At 35.2% G+C, this 22,323-nt stretch overlaps 1 protein-coding gene across 1 annotated transcript in view; it reads left to right on the forward strand.

Moving 5' to 3' along the window:
- The window catches only part of LOC136831526 (nephrin-like), a 509,843-nt gene that overhangs the window by 269,927 nt on the left and 217,593 nt on the right, over positions 1-22,323 (forward strand). Inside the window, exon 3 of the mRNA XM_067092095.1 lies at positions 6,300-6,437. Within this exon, the coding sequence (XP_066948196.1) occupies positions 6,300-6,437 (138 nt within the window). The remainder of the gene's footprint in view (positions 1-6,299; positions 6,438-22,323) is intronic.

A 22,323-nucleotide genomic window follows, 5' to 3' on the forward strand; every position in this document is an offset into this window, starting at 1 on the left:
TCTTGTTGTATAACTTTATTCAGTTCTGCCAACTGTTCTCCTATAACTTCAAATGACAGGAGGGTTTGACATCCTTTCCTGTTGTATAACTTTATTCAGTTCTGCCAATTGTTCTCCTATCACTTGAAATGACAGGAGGGTTTGACATCCTTTCTTGTTGTAGAACTTTATTCAGTTCTGCCAATTGTTCTCCTATAACTTCAAATGACAGGGGGGTTTGACATCCTTTCTTGTTGTATAACTTTATTCGGTTCTGCCAATTGTTCTCCTGTAACTTGAAATGACAGGAGGGTTTGACATCCTTTCCTGTTGTATAACTTCATTCAGTTCTGCCAATTGTTCTCCTATAACTTGCAGTTGGCGCATGCGCATACCCAGATAATGAATAGAACGTTTTCTCGTTATAATCAATCACGTCTTTCTTCTGCGCGATTTGTCACCCATCGGATTGATCGTGTGGTATTTAATCTAGAATATTTGATATATTTCTAAATTAATCTGACCATCCATCATCCAGATAGACAGCTCTCTCTCTCTCTCTCTCTCTCTCTCTCTCTCTCTCTCTCTCTCTCTCTCTCTCTCTCTCTCTCTCCAATGATGTTAGGCCCTTTTTTTCGTTCATTCTATTTTCTTTTGAGCCATTAGGTCTTAACAGTGGAACAAGAAAAATCATTAACTAGTATTCTGGAAAAGTGAGAGTCGGTTTTTTTGTCTAAAGGGATGGTACCCCAACCGCCCCCCACCCCTCCATCACTTTTTCCTATTCTCGTAGGCTTTGTCTGTAGAGTCATAAATATTCCACTTTTCTGGGCCCTAATTTCTTTTCATGCTTAAACTCTTCTCTCTCTCTCTCTCTCTCTCTCTCTCTCTCTCTCTCTCTCTCTCTCTCTCTCTCTCTCTCTCTCTCTCTCTCTCTCTCTCTCTCTCTCCTCTGCTGAGCATAGGGGGTTTCAGTTAAGATGATTATGTTAATGTAACTGTTTGGAAATGCCCAATTTGAATATCCAGTTTCTCTTTCACTTTCATTTTTCATTTTGAGGGACTGGTCTGGTGTGAAGTGAATTCGGTGCTGGTTATTTATCTCTCTCTCTCTCTCTCTCTCTCTCTCTCTCTCTCTCTCTCTCTCTCTCTCTCTCTCTCTCTCTTTGTCATTACATATTCGTATTCAGTGCCACTCCCGAGAACGGCGAAAGGAAGTATGTTTCTTTGCTGATCTTGTGTGTGTGTGTGTGTATATATATGCTCTCTTTTCTGCAGTTTTTTATATATATCCCGCAGAATACCCGAATCGTAGAACAGAATTTTTGTTTCCCGGCGAGCAAAAGGACTCGCTGTAGTATTTTGGCTCAGAGAAGGGGAAAAAAATTGCCTAAGAACAATTTCACCACGAGGGGAAAATATGTTCCCTTTTTTTTATTAGGTAAAACACGCCTTTTATGTGTGTGTTTTCTCCCTCCGCTGTGTTAGGATGAGTAAAGGGGCGGCTGTTATGAGTGTAACTGGTTTTTCCTTGTGGTTTTTGAGCAGTCTGAAATTTTATGTCCAAAAGAGATGTACTTGGCGTTCATTATCCACTAACGTGTATTACAATTGAAGGAGATTTTACGCTATTTTCCAGGCTAGATAGAATTTCTGTCAGTCATTTATTCTATTAGTCATCTGAGAATCGTTTTCATACACTTTCCGTGCTAAGGGAAATAGGAGTGATAAATTGATTTCCAGCTGATGAATGATTGGGTGCATGGTTCATCTGCTCTGACGCAGTTGGGCATAACCATTTTTTAATTCCTGAACTTGAATGATTTATCATTTTTCTTGGAGTTATAATTGAAAGTAAGAATGTCGTTCCCTTAGTTTAGACTAAAAGAATTTTCAGCGCTCTGGAAGTCATAATTGAAAGTAAAAATGTTTTTTCTTATGTCTAGTAAAGGGAAAAATATCTACTGTTTATGCAAGATCAGTAAAAAATATTTGAAGTATGACCTCATGAAAAAGAAATGGTTGTCTTAATTCTCCAAACCATTTTATACATTATTTAAGTTATATGTTTGCCATTACAAAACATATTTGAAGTATGACCTCACGAAAAAGAAATGGTTGTCTTAATTCTCCAAACCATTTTATACATTATTTAAGTTATATGTTTGCCATTACTAAACATATTTGAAGTATGACCTCACGAAAAAGAAATGGTTGTCTTAATTCTCCGAACCATTTTATACATTATTTAAGTTATATGTTTGCCATTACAAAACATATTTGAAGTATGACCTCACGAAAAAGAAATGGTTGTCTTAATTCTCCAAACCATTTTATACATTATTTAAGTTATATGCTTTCCATAGTCTCATGAGACCCTATTCTTCTCCAGCCCCATTGTCCAGCTGAAAATTTGTTTTTCTTCATCCTGGCTGCGTAAGGAGCACTGGCCATGCTGGCATACAATCCAGAACAAACAATGATGTTTGTTTAGCGGTTGTCTTTCTGCTACTGTTAAAGGCTTAGCTGTCCTCGTATACGTTTCCTTACTTGATTGTGTTTGGTATGTTTTGTGATTTTACTTGTCATTTACTTAGGTAACAATTTGTGTAATGGGTTGCTGTTTTTATATGGAATTTTTATTGTTATCACTGTAATTGTTTTCCCAGTTATGTCTGTATTGTAATGTAATGTAATTTGTATCGATACTTTTCTTAGCAGTTTTCACATAATTAGGATATAGTTCATCCTCTTGTTTTAACGTTGATCTGTAACATTTGTTATTTTATTGGCTTACTATTTCAGTTTGCCATCTAAAATATATTATCTTCCCAGTAAAATAATAATCGTGCTGTGTAAATGTTTTCAAGTTCTTTTTTTTTTGGAAATGTAAGGAGATCTTTACTAGTTATGTTTGAAGGTAGAGATTAATTTTCCAAAATCAGTAAATTATGTTGGCGTGAATTTAAACATCTTTGAATGATTCAGTTTCGATTTAATTATATTCTACTGAAAAATCCCGATTCTGATTCCCGGGCTAATTAGTCATGGCACAAATGTCAAATATCAGTAGACCAGGTTGTTAGCGTGATTCCAGAAAACATTTCGAAGTTCACGGTGCTCTTTTTATTATTATAAAGTTTTGGTGTTTCAAGATCGAAGAAGTCGTAAAACGTCTTAATGGAGAATGTTAGGTCACGCCCAGAGTTGGTAGACTTGGCCTTCGGGAGCAGTAAGCGTCGCAGTAAAGTGTGTAATTGTGGTGTCTATCCCGTTCTGTTTCTTCATTCACCCCCTCTTAAATGGTGATTTCCCGGCCGCAATTTGCAGCAGACGCCGTAACGTCCAAAAATCACGAGGTTTTAGTGCCGTGGTCTGTCACGTCTTAGTCAGTTTTGAAATTCTTTGTTACAGGAACCCTGGAGTGACTGAGCGTTTGTTCTTGTTAAGTGTCCAGTGTTTTAGTTCAGTTAACCAACTTTTCTTTCCTTGCTGTTGATTACCAGTAGGGGATAGTGCCGTCAGTACTTCATTTACCGTACCTCCATTCATATTATCTGTCTTCCATCTTGTTATCCACCCTCTCATAACAATTATTTCATGATGCTACTGCGAATTTTTCCTCTTGTTACACCTTTCTAACCTACTTACTCGAAATGTCATTTCCAGCGCTGAATGACCTCATAGTTCCCAGTGCTTGGCCTTTGGCCTAAACTCTATATTCCATTCCATTGTTTCTAGAATAGATTTGCGTTCGTTTTCTCTCATTCTCTGTAATCGTTGAATTATATATTAATAAGCATAAATATATCAACATGACACAGACATTCCAGAGACCTAACTTTATTATTTTTTTGTTGTTTTTCTAACAATCATTTAACTTTATTATTATTTTTTTTTTTGCTGTTTTTCTAACAGTCATTTAACTTTATTATTTTTTGCTGTTTTTCTAACAGTCATTTAACTTTATTATTTTTTGCTGTTTCTCTAACAATCATTTAACATTATTATTTTTTTGTTTCTCTGACATTTACTTAACTTTTTTTTTTTTGTTTCTCTAACAGTTATTTAACTTTATTATTTTTTGTTGTTTCTCTAAAAATTATTCAACTTTATTATTTTTTTGTTTCACTAACAATTATTTTTTAGTGGGTTTTATGAACTTTACGAGAGAGAGAGTAATAACTCGACGTTAAAATAGATGTAATGAGTTGCCAGGCTTTCTTGACATGTAATTCTGTTATTAATCGTTTTGTGGACCTAACTATTTATTTTCCGTCTGCCTAAACAATTTTGCTGAAATCATTTTTACTTCAAAATAATTAGCTTTTATCTAGCACTGAGCTGTAACGCTCGCTCTCTCTCTCTCTCTCTCTCTCTCTCTCTCTCTCTCTCTCTGCAGTTGAAGGCCTTTGTATCTTTTTTTTATTTGCCAGTGAGTTTTTTGTTGCGTCAATAACAGTTCTTGGATGCTGGGCTGCAATTTTTGTTTTTCGTTTAGCACATATGCTTTTACCCTTTTTTTTTTTTTTACGGAATTTAGTATTGTATGTCATAAATTTTTATTTCTTTGGTAAAGTGGTTCCGGAGTAATTTGTCGGGCCCAACATCACGTCATTTTAATTATGTTGTTTAATTGCCTGGAGAATATGTGTTCGCTATTAATGGCTTTTTTTTTAGGTCATCTCGTGTGTTACATTGAGTTTCCAGTTGGCTCTTGGTAACCTTTTGCCCAGTGTTCTCAAACGGTTGGTTGTGCTGTGGCAGTTGTACCAAGGCCTTGCATAGTTTCATGTTTTTCATAGTTTAATTTTACATGTGCACACACACACACACACACACACATATATATATATATATATATATATATATATATATATATATATATATATATATATATATATTTATATATTTATATATATATATATATATATATATATATATATATATATATATATAGATATATATATTTATATATATATTTATTTATAGAGAGATATATATAGAGAGAGAGAGAGAGAAATAATTTTAAAAATTAATAAAAAGTAAAAAATATTAAAATCATAAAAATAAAAATAAAAAAAAATTCAGGAATACTAAAAAATCTATGTAGGGATAAAATTAATAAGAATGGAAATAACAAACTAGGAAGAGATAAGTCGGTGTCAAAAATAAGAAAAATTATAAAATGGCAAAAAATAAAAGTATAAAAAGATCTGGATATATATATGTACGTATATATATGTATGTATGTATGTATGTATATATATATATGTATACATACATACATACGTACATACATACATACATACACACAGATCATTTATGAAATTAATTAATTTTTATTTTCAGGCTGGGCCACTGAATTTCAGAAGTTCATTATACATATCTGTATACCATTTATAAATATTTGTATATCATCTCTTGCCTTTTCTTTGTAGTCATGAAATTTTTATTTTCAGACTGGGCCGCTGAATTTCAGAACCTCATTATAAATCTTTATATGCCATTTATAAATATTTGTTTAACATCTCTTGCTTTATCTTTGCAATCATGAAAAATAAATTTTTCTTTTTTTTTATTTGCAGACTAGGCCGCTTAACTTCAGAAGTTCATTATAAATATTTATATACCGTTTATAAATATTTATATAGAATCTCTTGCTTTATCTTTGCAATCATGAAAAATACATTCTTCTTTTTTTATTTGCAGGCTGGACCGCTGAATTTCAGAACTTCATTATAAATCTTTATATACCATTTATAAATATTTGTATACCATCACTTGCTTTATCTTTGCAATCATGAAAAATACAGTCTTCTTTTTTATTATTTGCAGGCTAGGTCGCTGAATTTCACAAATTCTTTATAAATATCTATATACCATTTATGAATATATATATGTACAATCTATTGCTTTATGTTTGCAATTATGAAATTTTTATTTTCAGACTGGGCCCCTGAATTTCAGAAGTTCATTATAAATATCTATATACCATTTATAAATATTTATGTACAATCTCTTGCTTTATCTTTGCAATGATGAAAACTATATTCCCATTTTTGTATTTCCAGGCTGGGCCGCTGAATTTCAGAACCTCATTATAAATCTTTATATGCCATTTATAAATATTTGTATACCATCTCTTTCTTTATCTTTCATACCATGAAAAATACATTCTTTTTTTTATTTGCAGGGTGGGCCGCTGAATTTCAGAACTTCATTATAAATCTTTATACACCATTTATAAATATTTGTATACCATCTCCTGCTTCATCTTTGCAATCATGAAAAATACATTCTTGATTTTTTATTTGCAGGCTGGGCCGCTGAATTTCAGAAGTTCAGTATCACCCCAGAGAGCGTGGAGGTGGCGGAGGGGGAGGATGTGTTCCTGAGCTGTGCAGTCGAAAATCAACAAGGGAAAGCTCAATGGACGAAGGATGGATTTGCCTTAGGTGAGAATACTTGACACCGACGTTTTCTAATCTCTTTTTTTTTATTCATTTTATTTTTGTAGAGATTTTTTTATTAATAATTTTTTGAGTAATTTTTTTATTTCATTTTTTTTTTGACACCGTTTTCTTGGTTTAGTTTGTTGTTTTCATTTTCTATATATTCTTTTGGTGTGTCTTAAATTTTCTTTTAGTGTGTCTTTAATTTTTATTTTTGTTTTTATTTTATTATTTTTCTTCATCTTTTGACACCAACGTTTTGTCTTCATAGTTTGCTGTTTTCGTGTCTGTTGATTTTATTTTTATATCAGTTTTTCAATATTTTTTTAATTTTTCTATTTTTCATTTTTTTTTATATTTTTAATATTTTATTTTTTTATTACTGTTTAAGATTTTTATATCATTTTATTCTATTTATTAATTTTTTTTCTCAGAACGTTTTCAGTCTTGGTGTAAGCAATGAAGACCAATCTATGACCACTGGAACTATAAAAAAAATGTGGAATGTCTCAATTCCCTTTTTCTGATATTTTATTTTCGATCTGAGAATTGTTCTACACCTCCTCCATGAAAATCCAAGATGATTAATTCCAGATTCCCATTTCGAATTCTCAGCCTTTGATTCTTTTGTCTTTTTTTTTTCCTCTCTCTCTCTCTCTCTCTCTCTCTCTCTCTCTTTCTCCCCTGATTTGCGATATCAATTACTCGCAAAAATCCCAAAATAACGAATCCGATATATTGAATTCCAATAAGTTTCGCTTTTCTACTTCAAGCGACTAAATCTTGGCGCGAACAGGCTTTGAAAGCCGTCTGCGATAACCCGGCCCTAAAACCAATAGCTATCCGCGCCCGCTTTAATATAAGGCGGCCTTTGGAAAATACTTAGCAGGATTTGTGTTCCTGTTGGAGATAGATGTCGATATGATTGCTTGCGAGAGGTTGGTCGAAAGGAAACGCTTTTCCAGTTGGAAGGATTTTCGTTCTTTCTTTTTTTTTCTGTAAAAGAAAACTATTGTGCCGGCTTTGTCCGTCTGCACTTTATGCTGTCCGCACATTTTTCTGTCCGCCCTCAGATCTTAAAAACTACCGAGGCTAGAGGGCTGCAAATTGGTATGTTGATCATCTACCCTCCTATCATCAAATATACCAAATTGCAACCCTGTATCCTCAGTAGTTTTTATTTTATTTAAGGTTAAAGTTGACTATAATCGTGCTTCTGGCAACGCAACAACACAGGCCACCACAGCCGGCTGAGAGTTTCATGGGTCGCGGCTCATACAGCATTACCCCGAGACCACCGAAAGATAGATCTGTTTTCGGTGGCCTTGATTATAAGCTGTAGCGGCTGTACAGAAAACTCGATCGCGCCGAAAAAACTTCGGTTCATTTTTTTACTTGTCCATTTAGAGATTTTTCTTCTTGTTTCAAGGTCTTTCTTCTTATGAAGTGATGACGATGATGATGATGCTTGTGGCAGCTGAAAACAGATGAAAGATGAATTGCGCACTTTTGTTTACTTTTTCCTGACATGCAGAAATATAAAAGTCTGAGCTATTTTTCATCACCTTGTAAAATATTGAAGCAATTGGAAATGAAATGAAATACGACCCTAAGTGAACTGGATTTCTCAGCAACGAGAAGAGAAGAAATCGAGGAGAACCAGCGAGAGAGAGAGAGAGAGAGAGAGAGAGAGAGAGAGAGAGAGTAAGATAAAGAAGAGAAGAAAACCATGGAGAGAGAGAGAGAGAGAGAGAGAGTTGAAGGCTTTATAAAGTAATAATAAATTGAGAAAGAGAGAGAGGAAACTTTATAAAGTAATAATAAATTGAGAAATCGAAGAAAACAATGGAAAACCTTCGAATGAGAGAGAGAGAGAGAGAGAGAGAGAAATATGAGAGGAAAAAACGAATGAGAGAGAGAGAGAGAGCGAGAGAAAGAAGAAGATTGTTGAAGGCTTTATAAAGCAATAATAAGTTGAGAAATCGAGGGCTTTATAAAGGCTTTATAAAGCAACAATAAACTGAGAAATCGAGGGAAACCTTGGAAAACCTACGAATGAGAGAGAGAGAGAGAGAGAGAGAGAGAGAGAGAGAGAGAGAGAGAGAGAGAGAGAGAGGAGCCGAAGGCTTTATATAAAGCAATAAAAAAGCCACCACCAACCACTTCCAAAGAACGGCGTATGAATAGACATTTTGGGAAGGGGGGCGGGGATGACTATTAGATCGGATTTGAAGATGCATACGATAGTCGATTCCCGGAACGGCGCCTAATGAAAGAATGAGACCCGAAAAGAAGTGGGTGAGGGCCATTAGGAGACCTAGATATGGCGGAGGAGGACCAGATGGCGACTTCCGAGATTTAAAGTTGGTAGGCCAACATTCCAGCCTCGGATGCGAGGGGGGGAGACCAAGACGGATTATTATTATTCGACAGTTTCTTTATTCCTTTCGCCTGTACGGGTTTCAGTCTCCCCTTCTCTTCCCGTTTAGGGATGTTGTGGATTTTTAGTAGTATTTTTTTTTTTTTATGTTGCTGTGTTGAATTTTTTGTGTCTTTTTTTTCTGTTCTTCGTTATACTTATTATTCGGTTTAAAAGAAATGTATGATTTTTAATATCTTTATGGATTTTTTACATTTTTACAAATGTTGTTATATATATATATATACTTATATATATATATATATATATATATATATATATATATATATATATATATATATATATATATATATATATATATAATTTATATAAAGATAAAATCCACGAAGGAAAGGGAAACACGTGGATTTTATCTTTATTTATATATTCATCACGTTCCATATTTTCGTGATTCAGTTATACATTATATATATATATATATATATATATATATATATATATATATATATATATATATATATATATATATATGTATACATATATGTGTGTGTGTGTTTTCTTCTGTTACAAATATCATTTGGTTTAGAGAAAACTTATGAACTGAGGACTTTATGGATTTATAAATGTTATTTATGGTTCCCTGATTTTTTCTTCTCTTGCCTATTCTTCGTTATTCTTATTATTCGGTTTACGTGAAATATATGATTTCTAAGAGCTTTATTGATTTTTAATACATTTTTTTATAGTACTTTAGTTTTTTCTGCTCTTGCCTATTCTTCATTATACTTATTGTTCAGCTTAGAGGTAATGCATGAATTCTAAGATCTTTGTGGATTTTTTTATATATTTTTTCAGCACTGTAGGTTTTATCCTCTTGCCTATTCTTCGTTATAAATATTATTTGGTTGGTATATGAATTGAGATCTTTTTGGATATATATTTTTTGATAGTTTTTTTTCCTCTTGACTATTCTTCGTTATGCTTCTCATTATTCGGTTTGTAGGAAATATGTGATTTATGAGATTTTTATGGATTTATATTTTTTATGGTACTGTGTTTTTTTCTACTCTTGCCTATTCTCCGTTATAAATATTCGGTTCTGATAAAATATATGGATTTTAAGGTCTTTGTAAAGAAACAGAATAGATTAAATATAAATACTTTATTACACAACATAGATTTCAAGCTACTAGTCCTCCATACCATTAATTTAAATGCTGATGACGTTCAAAGTCCCTTTCATTAATTAGGCGATTGAGAATATTGATCATCTCCAGATGCGATTATATCTCGAAATAAAGATCCTAGTGGAACAGAATAGTGAACATACATTGCTTTATGTTTTTGTTGATCACCGACGACAAGAGAACGCGCCCTCGTAAGAAAAGACGCCCGAGACAGTGCAAATAACTTCAAGACACGGCTTCGTCCCCAGAATATGTAATTGTGTCGGTTCAGGTGGCCCGGAAATCTTGATGTGTCTCCTCAACTTTTCATTGCGTTTTAGTCTTTTCGGTTTATTTGGTTCGTTTTGGGCCTAAACGGCTGTTGTTTCTTTGGCTCTGTTTAATGACCGGTATCGGGTTAGGACGTAACGGGCCTTCGCCTCGTTGCGGTAAATATAGATGGTTTTTGATAACTTTAAAGTAGGTTGAAAGGACAGATGTGTGTCATATTGCAAAAGTAGGGTCGTCTTTCATGTTTCTCTAATATATATATATATATATATATATATATATATATATATATATATATATATATATATATATATATATATATATATATATATATATATATATATATACATACAGTATTATCTATATATATATATATATATATCTATATATATATATATATATATATATATATATATATATATATATATATATATATATATATATATATATATATATATATATATCTTTAATTCTATATATATATATGTATGTATGTATGTATGTATGTATGTATGTATGTATGTATGTATGTATGTATGTATGTATTCTTTAATTCTAGGATCTGCTACCACAGGATCTATATGTTTAGAATCATGTGAGAGCGGATTGGGTGACAAAGTAATATTCTCAAGCATATGAATCCTTGGTAGTATTGTTTAATTATATTACTTGCGATGATACCAATAATAGGAAATTAAGTGTATGTTGTATCAAGTAGAATTAGTCGACTTGTGATTTGCATTCAACTTGTAATCTGTTATTTGGAGCTTGGCAGAGCGCCAGTGATACTATTTGAACAAGTGTTTATGTTGCCAGTAAATACTTGAAAGTACTTTAAGAAAACTTGTTCTTTTGTGGAGTTGATTGTCATTTTAAGAAAGCCAGTTCTTTTTGAATAGGACCATTCTGAAAGCCAGTTCTTTTGTCATTTTAAGAAAGCCAGTTCTTTTGTGGAATAGACTACCATTTTAAGAAAGCCAGTTCTTTTGTGGAGTAGATTGCCATTTTAAGAAAGCCAGTTCTTTTGTGGAATAGACTACCATTTTAAGAAAGCCAGTTCTTTTGTGGAATAGACTACCATTTTAAGAAAGCCAGTTCTTTTGTGGAATAGACTACCATTTTAAGAAAGTCAGTTCTTTTGTGGAATAGACTGCCATTTTAAGAAACAGTTCTTTTATGGATTTGCCATTTTAAGGAAGCCAGTTCTTTTGTGGAGTAACCATTTTAAGAAAGCAGTTTTTTTTTGGAGTAGATTGCCATTTTAAGAGAGCCAGTTCTTTTGTGCATTTTAAAAGCCAGTTCTTTTGTTATTGTCATTTTAAGAAAAAGCCAGTTGCCATTTTAAGGAATAGATTGCCATTTTAAGAAAGCCAGTTCTTTTGTGGGGTAGATTGCCATTTTCAATTTTTTTGTGGAGTAGATTGCCATTTTAAGAAAGCTAGGTCTTTTGTGGAGTAGATTGTCATTATAAGAAAGCCAGTTCTTTTGTGGAAGAGACTACCATTTTAAGAAAGCCAGTTCTTTTGTGGAGTAGATTGCCATTTTAAGAAAGCCAGTTCTTTTGTGGAGTAGATTGCCATTTTAAAAAAGCCAGCTGTTTTATGGAATCATTTTGCCTGTTCTTCTTTAGAGTAGACTGCCATTTTAAGAAAGCCAGTTCTTTTGTGGAGTAGATTGCCATTTTAGTTGTTTTATGGAATAGCCATTTTAAGAAAGTTCTGGAGTAGATTGCCATTTCAAGAAAGAGTTCAGAATAGACTACCATTTTAAGAAAGCCAGTTCTTTTGTGGAGTAGACTGCCATTTTAAGAAAGCCAGTTCTTTTGTGGAGTAGATTGCCATTTTGCTGTAAGAATGTTGTAATTTGAGATATTAAGAAATGTGCACAACACTCAGACCGTCGTGACATTTACACCAACATCAATTTATATGGAATCCGGGTATCTCGGATAACGCCAAATCTTTGTTTCACTTGATCAAACAACCAAATTCCCTCCCGAACCCGAGAAGGAGAAGAACCGGTCTGCTTCATATGCAAATCTTAAAATCGTATAAAATTTGGGTCTCTCGAAAATGTCTGGCGAACGCGTTGTGATCCGCGGAGTGCTTGTTATACCAGTGTTCCACAGATGTTGACGATGCTTCCCTGTGTAAGTTTTATAAGTCGGAAGGTGGGGGAGGGGGGGGAAAGGGATCATCTCTTTTAAGGTCACAACAAAACTTTTATTACGACTTCTGAAAAGATATGGGAAGGTAATTCTTTTCGTCGTCATAAAAGGTTATTGCGAGGGAGCCCATCGTCCTATGGTGTGATGGATGATGTGGGGATTGTAGGAGTGAGCAGTGTTAGACGACTTGTTATTGGATGATGGAAAACTTAGGTGGGACTTATGGGATGGTACTAAGCTTTTGTTAAAGGTGGGGAGAGAAAGTACATGGAATTTAATTTGTCAGTACTACATCAGTGAATTGCTCTTAATTACAATTCATTGTGCACAAATGAATGTATTTTATTTACAGCCTCATGTGTCTAATTGTAATGGGACATCAGACATTTTATTATTATTATTATTATTATTATTATTATTATTATTATTATTATTATTATTATTATTATTATTATTATTCCGCCCTTTCTTTGGAATAGTTTTCCGAACTGTTCCTGGAACTGTTCTGGTCTGATGTCTCTTCTATAAAAGTTCTTAACCTTAGCATAACCTGCGTCATAAAATGCTAAAAAATTCAGGGGTCCTCAAGGAGCGGCTGAAGGTTGGTAGACGACAGGTAAACGAGAGCGTCCCTTTAGCAGGCAGCTAAAGTCTACGTAGATGAGACTTATACACTTACGATGAAATAGGAAGATTTTTGATTAGGTGCGACTGCGAAGAGTTTTCTTCAGGGGAGGTTGCATTTTTTTACCTATGAGAACGGCATGGCAATTGCCCATTCTCTTATCCCATACTCATGAACCGTCTTTCAGAGTTCTCATACCCTATTTTCCTTCCCTTTATAAAAGAACCTTTACCCTGTCATGCATTTTTGGCAAAGGTTGTTATGGCATCTCCAGAAAGTGGGAGTTAAATTCATTATAAAGATAAGAAAACAATAAAGCATCTAGGAATAATTTTCACAAGGTTGTCATGAGGATATTAAAAAGTTAACCATTTCTGGATAATTTAGCTTTGTATTGAATATTTGGCTGGATTAGTATATAGGGACCTGGACACGGGACGATCTCTTTACAATAAAACTACCTAATTTTTTTTAAATAAAGAAACTTGACGAACCTTTAAAAGCTAGGTTGACTCTCAGGTTCAGATTCCCAGGCTCTCTCCTCACAGAACCTTCCAAAACATTGCCATCCAAGATGAAAATACTCCCCCCACGTCCAAAGAGGCTTTCCATTTCTTTTCCTGGGTGAGGAAAGGCACAGGCTGTCTGTTCAGACCAGTCCCTCTTTTCCTGTGATTTCCTTAAGTCCTCTCTCACTCCTGCTAAAGCTTGGCCCCCCTCTTCCGAAAGCCTGTCATCTTTTCCACTGTTTGATAACATTTATTTATCTCCTCCACTATTTAATAACGTCAAAAGCATTTATCTCCTCCTCAATAACAGTTATTTGTCTCCTTCACTGTTCAATAACATTAAAAACATTTATCTCCCCCTTAATAACATTTAATGACAGTTATTTATCTCTATTTAATAACATCAAGAGCTTTTGTCCCCTCCATAATAACATTTAATAACAGTTATTTATTTCCTTCTCTATTTAATAACATCTAAAGCATTTGTCCCCTCCTTAATAACATTTAATAACAGTTTTTATCTCCTTCACTATTTAATAACATTAAAATCATTTATCTCCTCCTTAATAACATTTAATATGTTATTTGTCTCCCCACTATTTAATAACATTAAAAACATTTATCTCCTCCTTAATAACATTTAATAACAGTTATTTATCACCTTAACTATTTAATAACATTAAAAGCATTTGTCTCCTCCTTAATAACATTTAATAACAGTTATTTATCTCCTTCTCTATTTAATAACATTATAAGCATTTGTCCCCTCCTTAATAAGATTTAATAAGTTATTTGTCTCCCCAACTATTAAATAACATTAAAAACATTTATCAACTGCTTAATGACATTTAATAACAGTTATTTATCTCCTCTATTTAATAACATTAAAAGCATTTATCTCCTCCTTGATAACATTTAATAACAGTTATTTATGTCCTCCACTATTTAATAACAATAAAAACATTTATCTCCTCCTTAATAACATTTAATAACAGCTATTTATCTCCTCCACTGTTTAATAACATTAAAAACATTTATCTCCTCCTTAATAACATTTAATAGCAGTTATTTATTTTTTCCACTACTTAGTAACATTTAATAACAGTTATTTATCTCCTCCATTTAATAATGGTTAATAACATTTATTTGTCTCATCCATTGTTTGATAACATTTAATATTTATTTATCTCCCCCGCTATTTGATAACGCTTAGCAACATTTATTTATCTCCTCCACTATTTAATAACATTTATTTATCTCCTCCCCTATTTAATAACATTTAATAACAGTTCTTTATCGCCTCCATTATTTGGCAACATTTATTAACAATTATTCATCTCCTCCACTATTTGATAACATTTAATAAAATTTATATATCTCCTTCACTATTGGATAAGATTCAATAACATGTATTTTTCTCCTTTATTTAATAATATACTGTGAACTATAGAAGCTTTAATCGTTCGTACAGATTTCAGTTGCTATTTTAAACGTGTAATTTCCCTTCTCCCATTTTCGGAATCAGGCTCGGCGCATTCAGAGAGTGTAAAAAGAAGCTCTTTATTATAATCCTTTCGTGTGCAGTAAATGTGTTCCATTTCTGAGAAGTAAAATAGGAAAGGACGTCCGCTAGAAAGCGGCTGAATAGGTAATAAAAACCTGTTTTGGATTGAAGGTCGAAAAAGAGCAGTTTGGTACCTGTTAGTTTTAGTTTTCTGTACAAGAAAACTATTGTGCCGGCTCTGTCTGTCCGTCCGCGCTTTATTCTGTCCGTACTTTTTTCTGTCCGTACTTTTTCTGTCCGTACTTTTTTTGTCCGTACTTTTTTGTCCGTACCTTTTTTGTCCGTACTTTTTTTGTCCGTACCTTTTTCTGTCCGTACTTTTTTGTCCGTACTTTTTTCTGTCCGTACTTTTTCTGTCCGTACTTTTTTTGTCCGCACTTTTTTCTGTCCACACCGCACTTTTTTTCTGTTCGTACTTTTTTCTGCCCGCACCTTATTCTGTCCGCACTTTATCCTGTCCGTACTTTTTTCTGTCCGCACCTTGTTCTGTCCGCCCTTTTTCTGTCCGCATTTTTCTGTCCGCACTTTTTTCTGTCGCACTTTTTCTGTCCGCACTTTTTTCTTTCCGCACTTTTTCTGTCCGCTCTCAGATCTTAAAAACCACGGAAGCTAGAGGGCTGCAAATTGGTATGTTGATCATCCACCCTCCAATCACTTAAAGTTCGCCATAATCGTGCTTCTGGCAACGATATAGGATAGGCCACCACCTGCCAGTGGTTAAAGTTTATGGGCCGCGGCTCGTACAGCATTACACCGAGACCACCGAAAGATAGATCTATTTTCGGTTGCCTTGATTAGACGCAGTAGCGGCTATACAGAAAACTCGATTGCGCCGAATAAATTTCGCTCATTTCCCCCGACTTTCATAGGCATTTCTTTTTGCTCGAGAGGTAAACTGAATAAGCCACAACTACAGAATGCTTCACATATTTCAGAAAACGAAAGCCACCCCTTTTAGAAGAGTGGCAGAAAAAGTTAAGTCTTAAAGAGAGATAAGCAAAGCGTAGGTATGAGATTTTTGTGATATGAAATTTTGATAAGTTTTACCCAGAGCTACAAAAAAACAAACAGCGCATAAGTCCATAATATATTATCTTCACATAGGTTTAGTGTATGCATACATACACAGGTACTAGGAAGGATGTTTCTACATATATATATATATATATATATATATATATATATATATATATATATATATATATATATATATATATATATATATATATATATATATATGCGTGTATGTACATATAAAGCTGTTTCTCCTAGCATTTAGTTGACTGTGGTGGTTTGCAGCGAAGTCTGAGAAAGTTAAGGTGGCAGCATCTCCAACCCTGAAGCTTTATTGAGAATCGGAAAGCCAAAAATCCATCAAGTTACCCGGGGATGAGGTTGCTGGTCCATGCTCTTTCCACCTTGGCTACCATCCAAGGCTACCAGATTTGTATTTTGCTATTTAGGTCAATAGATGCATTGTGGATTCATATGGAACATTCCTCACTCCTTCCTTCTCACGGGGGAATTGAAAATAGACTCTGTCTTTGGTGAAACGAGTGTTTTAAACGCTGTATTACGAAGACTCATATAATTATAATACACATTCGCTGCGACTCTAGGCTTCCGTTCAGCGAAATTGAACAGCACTTGTTCTGGTCAGTGCTTGGGTGGGTGACCGCCAAGAAATACCAGTTGCCGTGAGTACATAAGCCCTTTGGACATCTACTGGTGAGGGCGTGGGGTTGGCGGGTGTCTAGCAACCTCACTCTGATATGTGAATTATTAGGGTGAGAAGCGTCACATCTTTCGAAACCACCCCTTCATAGGCAAAGGGTCCTTTTTATTTGTATGTTTGAATACCCCACAAACTTTAAAAGAGAGAGAGAGAGAGAGAGAGAGAGAGAGAGAGAGAGAGGAACCGATCTTGTGATAGGCTCTCACTCGCCCCGTATCCCGCGAGTATCCCGGGAGATTCTCCCCATCCAATTGAAATATATAAACAATCATCGCTACAGCATCCCCCGCAAGAGGAGGAGGAGGAGGAGGAGGAGGCGGGAAAACTCAATTTACATCCTTCACATACACTCACCCCGGGGTGGGGGAAGGGGGGAAGGTAATGCAAGGGGGGCGTCAGCCCTGCCGCTGGTGGAGGAAGAGGGTTTTACAAGGGGAAGGTAGTGTATGTTGGAGGGGTAAAAGACGGATGGGGGAGGAGAGTTATTGGGATGGGTTATGGTGGCGCATGGGGAGAGAGAGAGAGAGAGAGAGAGAGAGAGATGGGGAGGCGGAACAGACATCTGTCTCTTGTTTGGACTACAAGTTCATCCGAAGGCGATGGTGGATTTGCGGAAGCTGTTAAAGAAGAAGTTGCCGGTTGAAAACTGAGGTCGAATAATATATATGTAAAAGAAATCTCGTTAGAAATAGATATTGATGAGTAACTAAATGCTACGCCATCTGTCGTGATGTAGAAATACCCAGGACCAGAAGAACAGTAAGTTACGACAAGTCTGTTAGCTTATGAATATTAATGAACAGAGGAATGGTACTCATCTTTACTGCTGACAGATCCTTGCAATATGATGTTAATGAGAGATTACGTAAGTACGTACTTAGCTCCGTCATAGTACTTATTTTTGCTTCGATGAATAACGCAAGTCCTCGAGAAAGGAGAAGAAGAAGAAGAAGAAGAAGAAGAAGAAGAAGAAGAAGCAAAGAGGAGAGAAGTAGAATGAAAGAAACGAGAGAATGAGAGAAGCATCTTAAGTGTATTGCGCCATGGGACGGGACATAAGGCCTGAAGATTATTGCCCCGGCATTAAATTGACAGAAAATTCAGGAAATTGGCCGTAAAGGGAAGTAGGCCAGAAATTTGAATGGAAAAGAATGAAATTGAATAAGGAAATAAGAGGAGAGAGGGCGAAGAAAGGAAAAAAATATAAAATAAAGCGCGCCAGTTAAAGGAATTTTCGCGAGATGAAACACAGCTCTGGAGATTCGCGTGAGTTTATGTGATGCAGTGTGGAATTAAAAGAGAAATATCGTGTACTTGGGTTGAAATATTATGTACTTATCAAAGTGCATCGGCTCCTTTCTTTCTCCTCCTAATGTCGCTGCCTTCAATGAAAACTAATAAAGAGAGGGCGTTTCCCGTAGGGCTCATTATCATTATCATCATCGTCAGCTGCTTTCTCTCTGTCTGTCTCTCTCTCTCTCTCCTTCTTCTCCTAGGCCATTATCGGGCAGCTGGCATCCTCTCTCTCTCTCTCTCTCTCTCTCTCTCTCTCTCTCTCTCTCTCTCCAGTGGTCTTTGTGAGAGGCAGGAAAAAAATTGTTAAGTGTCCGTTACAATTTCTAAATAGATGACGAGGCGCCTGTTCCCTTGAATGTAATGGTTGTTTTGTAGCGTTTTCTTGTTCGGTGTTTTTTTGTTTTTGTTGTTTTTTCTTCTTCTTCTTCTTCTTCTTCTTCTTCTGTTGTTGTTGGTTGTTGTTGCTGCTCCTGAAAAGTTTTATCCCCCTGAAGTTCGTGCAGCTACGGGATCATATTTTGACCCTCTGTGAATTTGCACATCGTGATGAATTTCGAAGTTTGTGGGAACTTTTGCAGTTACAGCAGAATTAATGGTTTTACTTATCGCCGTTTCGCTCCTTCCTCTGATGGTGTCTGTTGCCTTTTTGTGGGCGGGGGTGGGGGGGGGGGGGCGTTGGGACCGCTGCTGGTATTGCTATAGATTAATATCACAAGTAGAGCAAAGAAATTTTGGTAATGTTCAGGACCAGTACTTGTGTAGTACTGTCTTTCCTTTCTTTTTCTTCTGCTTCATGATACAATCCCTGTGTTCATTATATGCTATATATGCTGTGAAAAGGGGAGTTTTTCCCCCTTTCTAAGAAACCCTGCATGTGGGTAGTGCCGTCACTGCACGTCAGATGGAGCACTGTAGGCATTACTAAATGTTTTTGCAGCGTTCCTTCGGCCCCTAGATGCACCCACTTTCAAACCTTTTACTTTACTTCCATTCCCGATTCATTCCTTCCATCTTGCTTTCCAACCACTCCAACTCCTCCCTTTCACTGTCGTAAGTGCTGAATGGGTGATAAAATGCATGGCTTTATAGACATATTTTCAAAAAGGTTTTTATCAATCTCTTTTGGGGAAAATTTCCTAGTCTTCGTTAGTCACTCTGGATTGCTATTTTTGCAGTGGTTAGTGAGTGCACCGGTGGCTTTAACATGTTATATCTGTGTGAAATGTAACATACTATTTCTCTGTGATGTGTAACATGTTATTTCTCTGTGAAGTGTAACATGTTATTTCTCTGTGATGTGTAACATGTTACTTCTCTGTGAAGTGTAACATGTTGTTTCTCTGTGATGTGTAACATGTTACTTCTCTGTGAAATGTAACATAATGTAACATGTTACCTCTCTTTGAAAAGCAACATGTTAGTTCTCTGTGAAATGACATGCATTATTATTATTATTATTATTTTTATTATTATTATTATTATTATTATTATTATTATTATTATTATTATTATTATTCAGAAGATGAAACCTATTCATATGGAACAAGCCCACCAGAGGGGGCATTGACTTGACACTCAAGCTTCCAAAGAATATGGCGTTCATTAGAAAGAAGTAAGAGGAGGATAATGGGAAATACGGAAAGAAGAGATACACCTTATTAAAGAAGAAAAAAATTAATAAACTAATAATATCAGAGTATTGCAGCTCATGAGGCTCATTTAGTATGCACTTGTATTGCATTTTGTTATTTGAATGTTATTCTTCCAGAGGGATGTGACTTACTATTTTTATGTTGGTCGTAACCTACTCCTAGGTCAGGCACCTCTTGGGTTTAAGAATTGCACATCATCATACGTGAATAACATTTTATTGGCTTTAATAATAAATTATTAGATTACTCTATCTATGAATTATACCAACATTCTTGAATTTGAATTTATTTCTGGGGATTTCTCGTCATAATGTGGTTCGGATTCCACAATAAGCTGTAGGTCCCGTTGCTAGGTAACCAGTTGGTTCTGCACATCAGCCACGTAAAAATAAGTCTAATCCTTGGCCAGCCCTAGGAGAGCTGTTAACCAGCTCAGTGGTCTGTTAAACTAAGGTATACTTAACTTTCTCTTGCTTGCCATTTCTGGAGTAAAATGGGTTAGATTCGCTTAAATATCAGCAACGTAATGAATATATCTCATCTACATTCCCCCGTAGGGGGGCAGAGCCGTCAGTGCACCTCATGCGGTACACTCTAGGCGTTACTTAAGGTTCTTTGGAGCGTCCCTTCGGCCCCTAGCTGCTACCCCTTTCATTTCTTTTGCTGTACCTCCATTCATATTCTCTTTCTTCCATCTTCCTTCCCACCTTGTCCTAACAATTGATTCATAGTGCAACTGCGAGGTTTTCCTCCTGTTACACCTTTCAAACCTTTTTTACTGTCAATTTCCGTTTCAGCGCTGAATGACCTCATAGGTCCCAGCGCTTGGCCTTTGGCCTAAACTCTATATTCAGTTCAACTTGTACATTCAGTAGATCATCGGTGAGTTGGAAAAATGATTGGAAGCCTGAGATCTTAGACATTTTCTTCAGCAGTTGCTGTCACTCAGTGCATATGACTGAAAATGAAAATAAGTATTCATTAAACCTGACTGAAATTCTTACGGAGAAAGACAGCTACGCATTTGTTGGTGTTTTACTGAAAATTTGCTTTTCTTGGCGAATTCAATATAAATCGTATATCCTTAATTCTTGCTTGATAAGAATTTGAACTTGAAGAATATTTTTTTTTATTAATGGCCAGAGTTTAAAAATACGCCTATCGTTGCAAGAAATAGAGGAAACTTTGAATTTTCGTTCATTGTTCAGAAAATAAAACGAAAACTAGACTGTTCTCATCAACTAATGAGCAGAAGCCAAACTTGAAAACTCACGGAGGAAAATTTGATAGCTAACAATAGCCATTTCGGGAATGCACTTTTATTAAAGTCACTTTTATGTATAAGACAAATCATGATTAATTACATAAACTTGAGTATTTTCTTAAAAGGGTGTATTATAATCGTTGAGAATCACTAGGACGAGTAGATTCACTGGTTTAGGAGTCAGTCTGTCCTAAAATTGAAGAATATCTGCAAAAATACAAAACTGAGAAAAATGGTAGATGCTCCTTTGCCTTACTACTGATTTTGCAGATACTGCAAATGGGACCCTAAATCTAAATAAAGCACTGAAGAATCGTTCTGAAACTGCAGTAACTTATGTATTAGTGTTTCACGAGCCCAATAGGTGGCATATCTCAATTTCGAAAATTTTGCAGAAACTGCAGTTTTCCATTTTAGGGCAGAAATTGTAATATTGAAGGTGAGGGGTTGCAATCGCTAGATGGCAGATCAATTAATAATTACTTTAGTGATCACGTAGTCTTGAAGTAGTGATAAAACGACATTGTGTATCATCAGTAAAGAGAAACATCAGTAATTTACACTTGAATAATTTTTATTTCATAAATATCACATTAAAATTCCCTATGCATTTCTAAACCTTCTAAGATTTCTTCTGCTTGTCTACTTAAATCTTTAGATAGAAAATCTTTTCATTCCTGTTTTTTTTACAGTGAAGAGCATCATTTACAATATGAATACGTTTAAAAAAAAATAGTAAAAGAATCTTTTTTTCCCAAGTGATCAGTTGGCGTCCTAAGAAGCTAACGATAAGAGGGTCCCCACTCTAGCCTAAATGTACAAGTAATCTGCGCCTCTTTACGCCTGGACTGGTCTCCTCCGAAAAGGTTTCGAGAACGAGTAGGCAAACGACACCCTGTCGAAACCCCGTTGGTTTTCGTATTCCGTGACCGTCGTCCGCCCACCCCCAAACCGCCCACCCCCCCTTCCCTAAAAGTGCTTTGGCACACTTTCGAAGAGAGAAAGAGAAATTCTAAAGAGAAAGAACTTCGTACGGGAGAAAATCAACAGCCTTTGACCGTTCGGTGCTTCTTGGCTCATTAAATTCTCTTTTTGCGTCACTTTCCAGTGAACTTTTCTGGCATTTCCCTCCCCCCACCCCCCTTATTTTTCCCTGTAAGTTTAGGATCAAAGTAATGAAGAAAGAAGAGAGGGAGAAAAAAAATATATAAAATGAAAATCTGAACTTCTCGAGCTGTTC

This window comes from Macrobrachium rosenbergii, chromosome 48, assembly GCF_040412425.1.
Source record: "Macrobrachium rosenbergii isolate ZJJX-2024 chromosome 48, ASM4041242v1, whole genome shotgun sequence".
NCBI lineage: Eukaryota > Metazoa > Arthropoda > Malacostraca > Decapoda > Palaemonidae > Macrobrachium > Macrobrachium rosenbergii.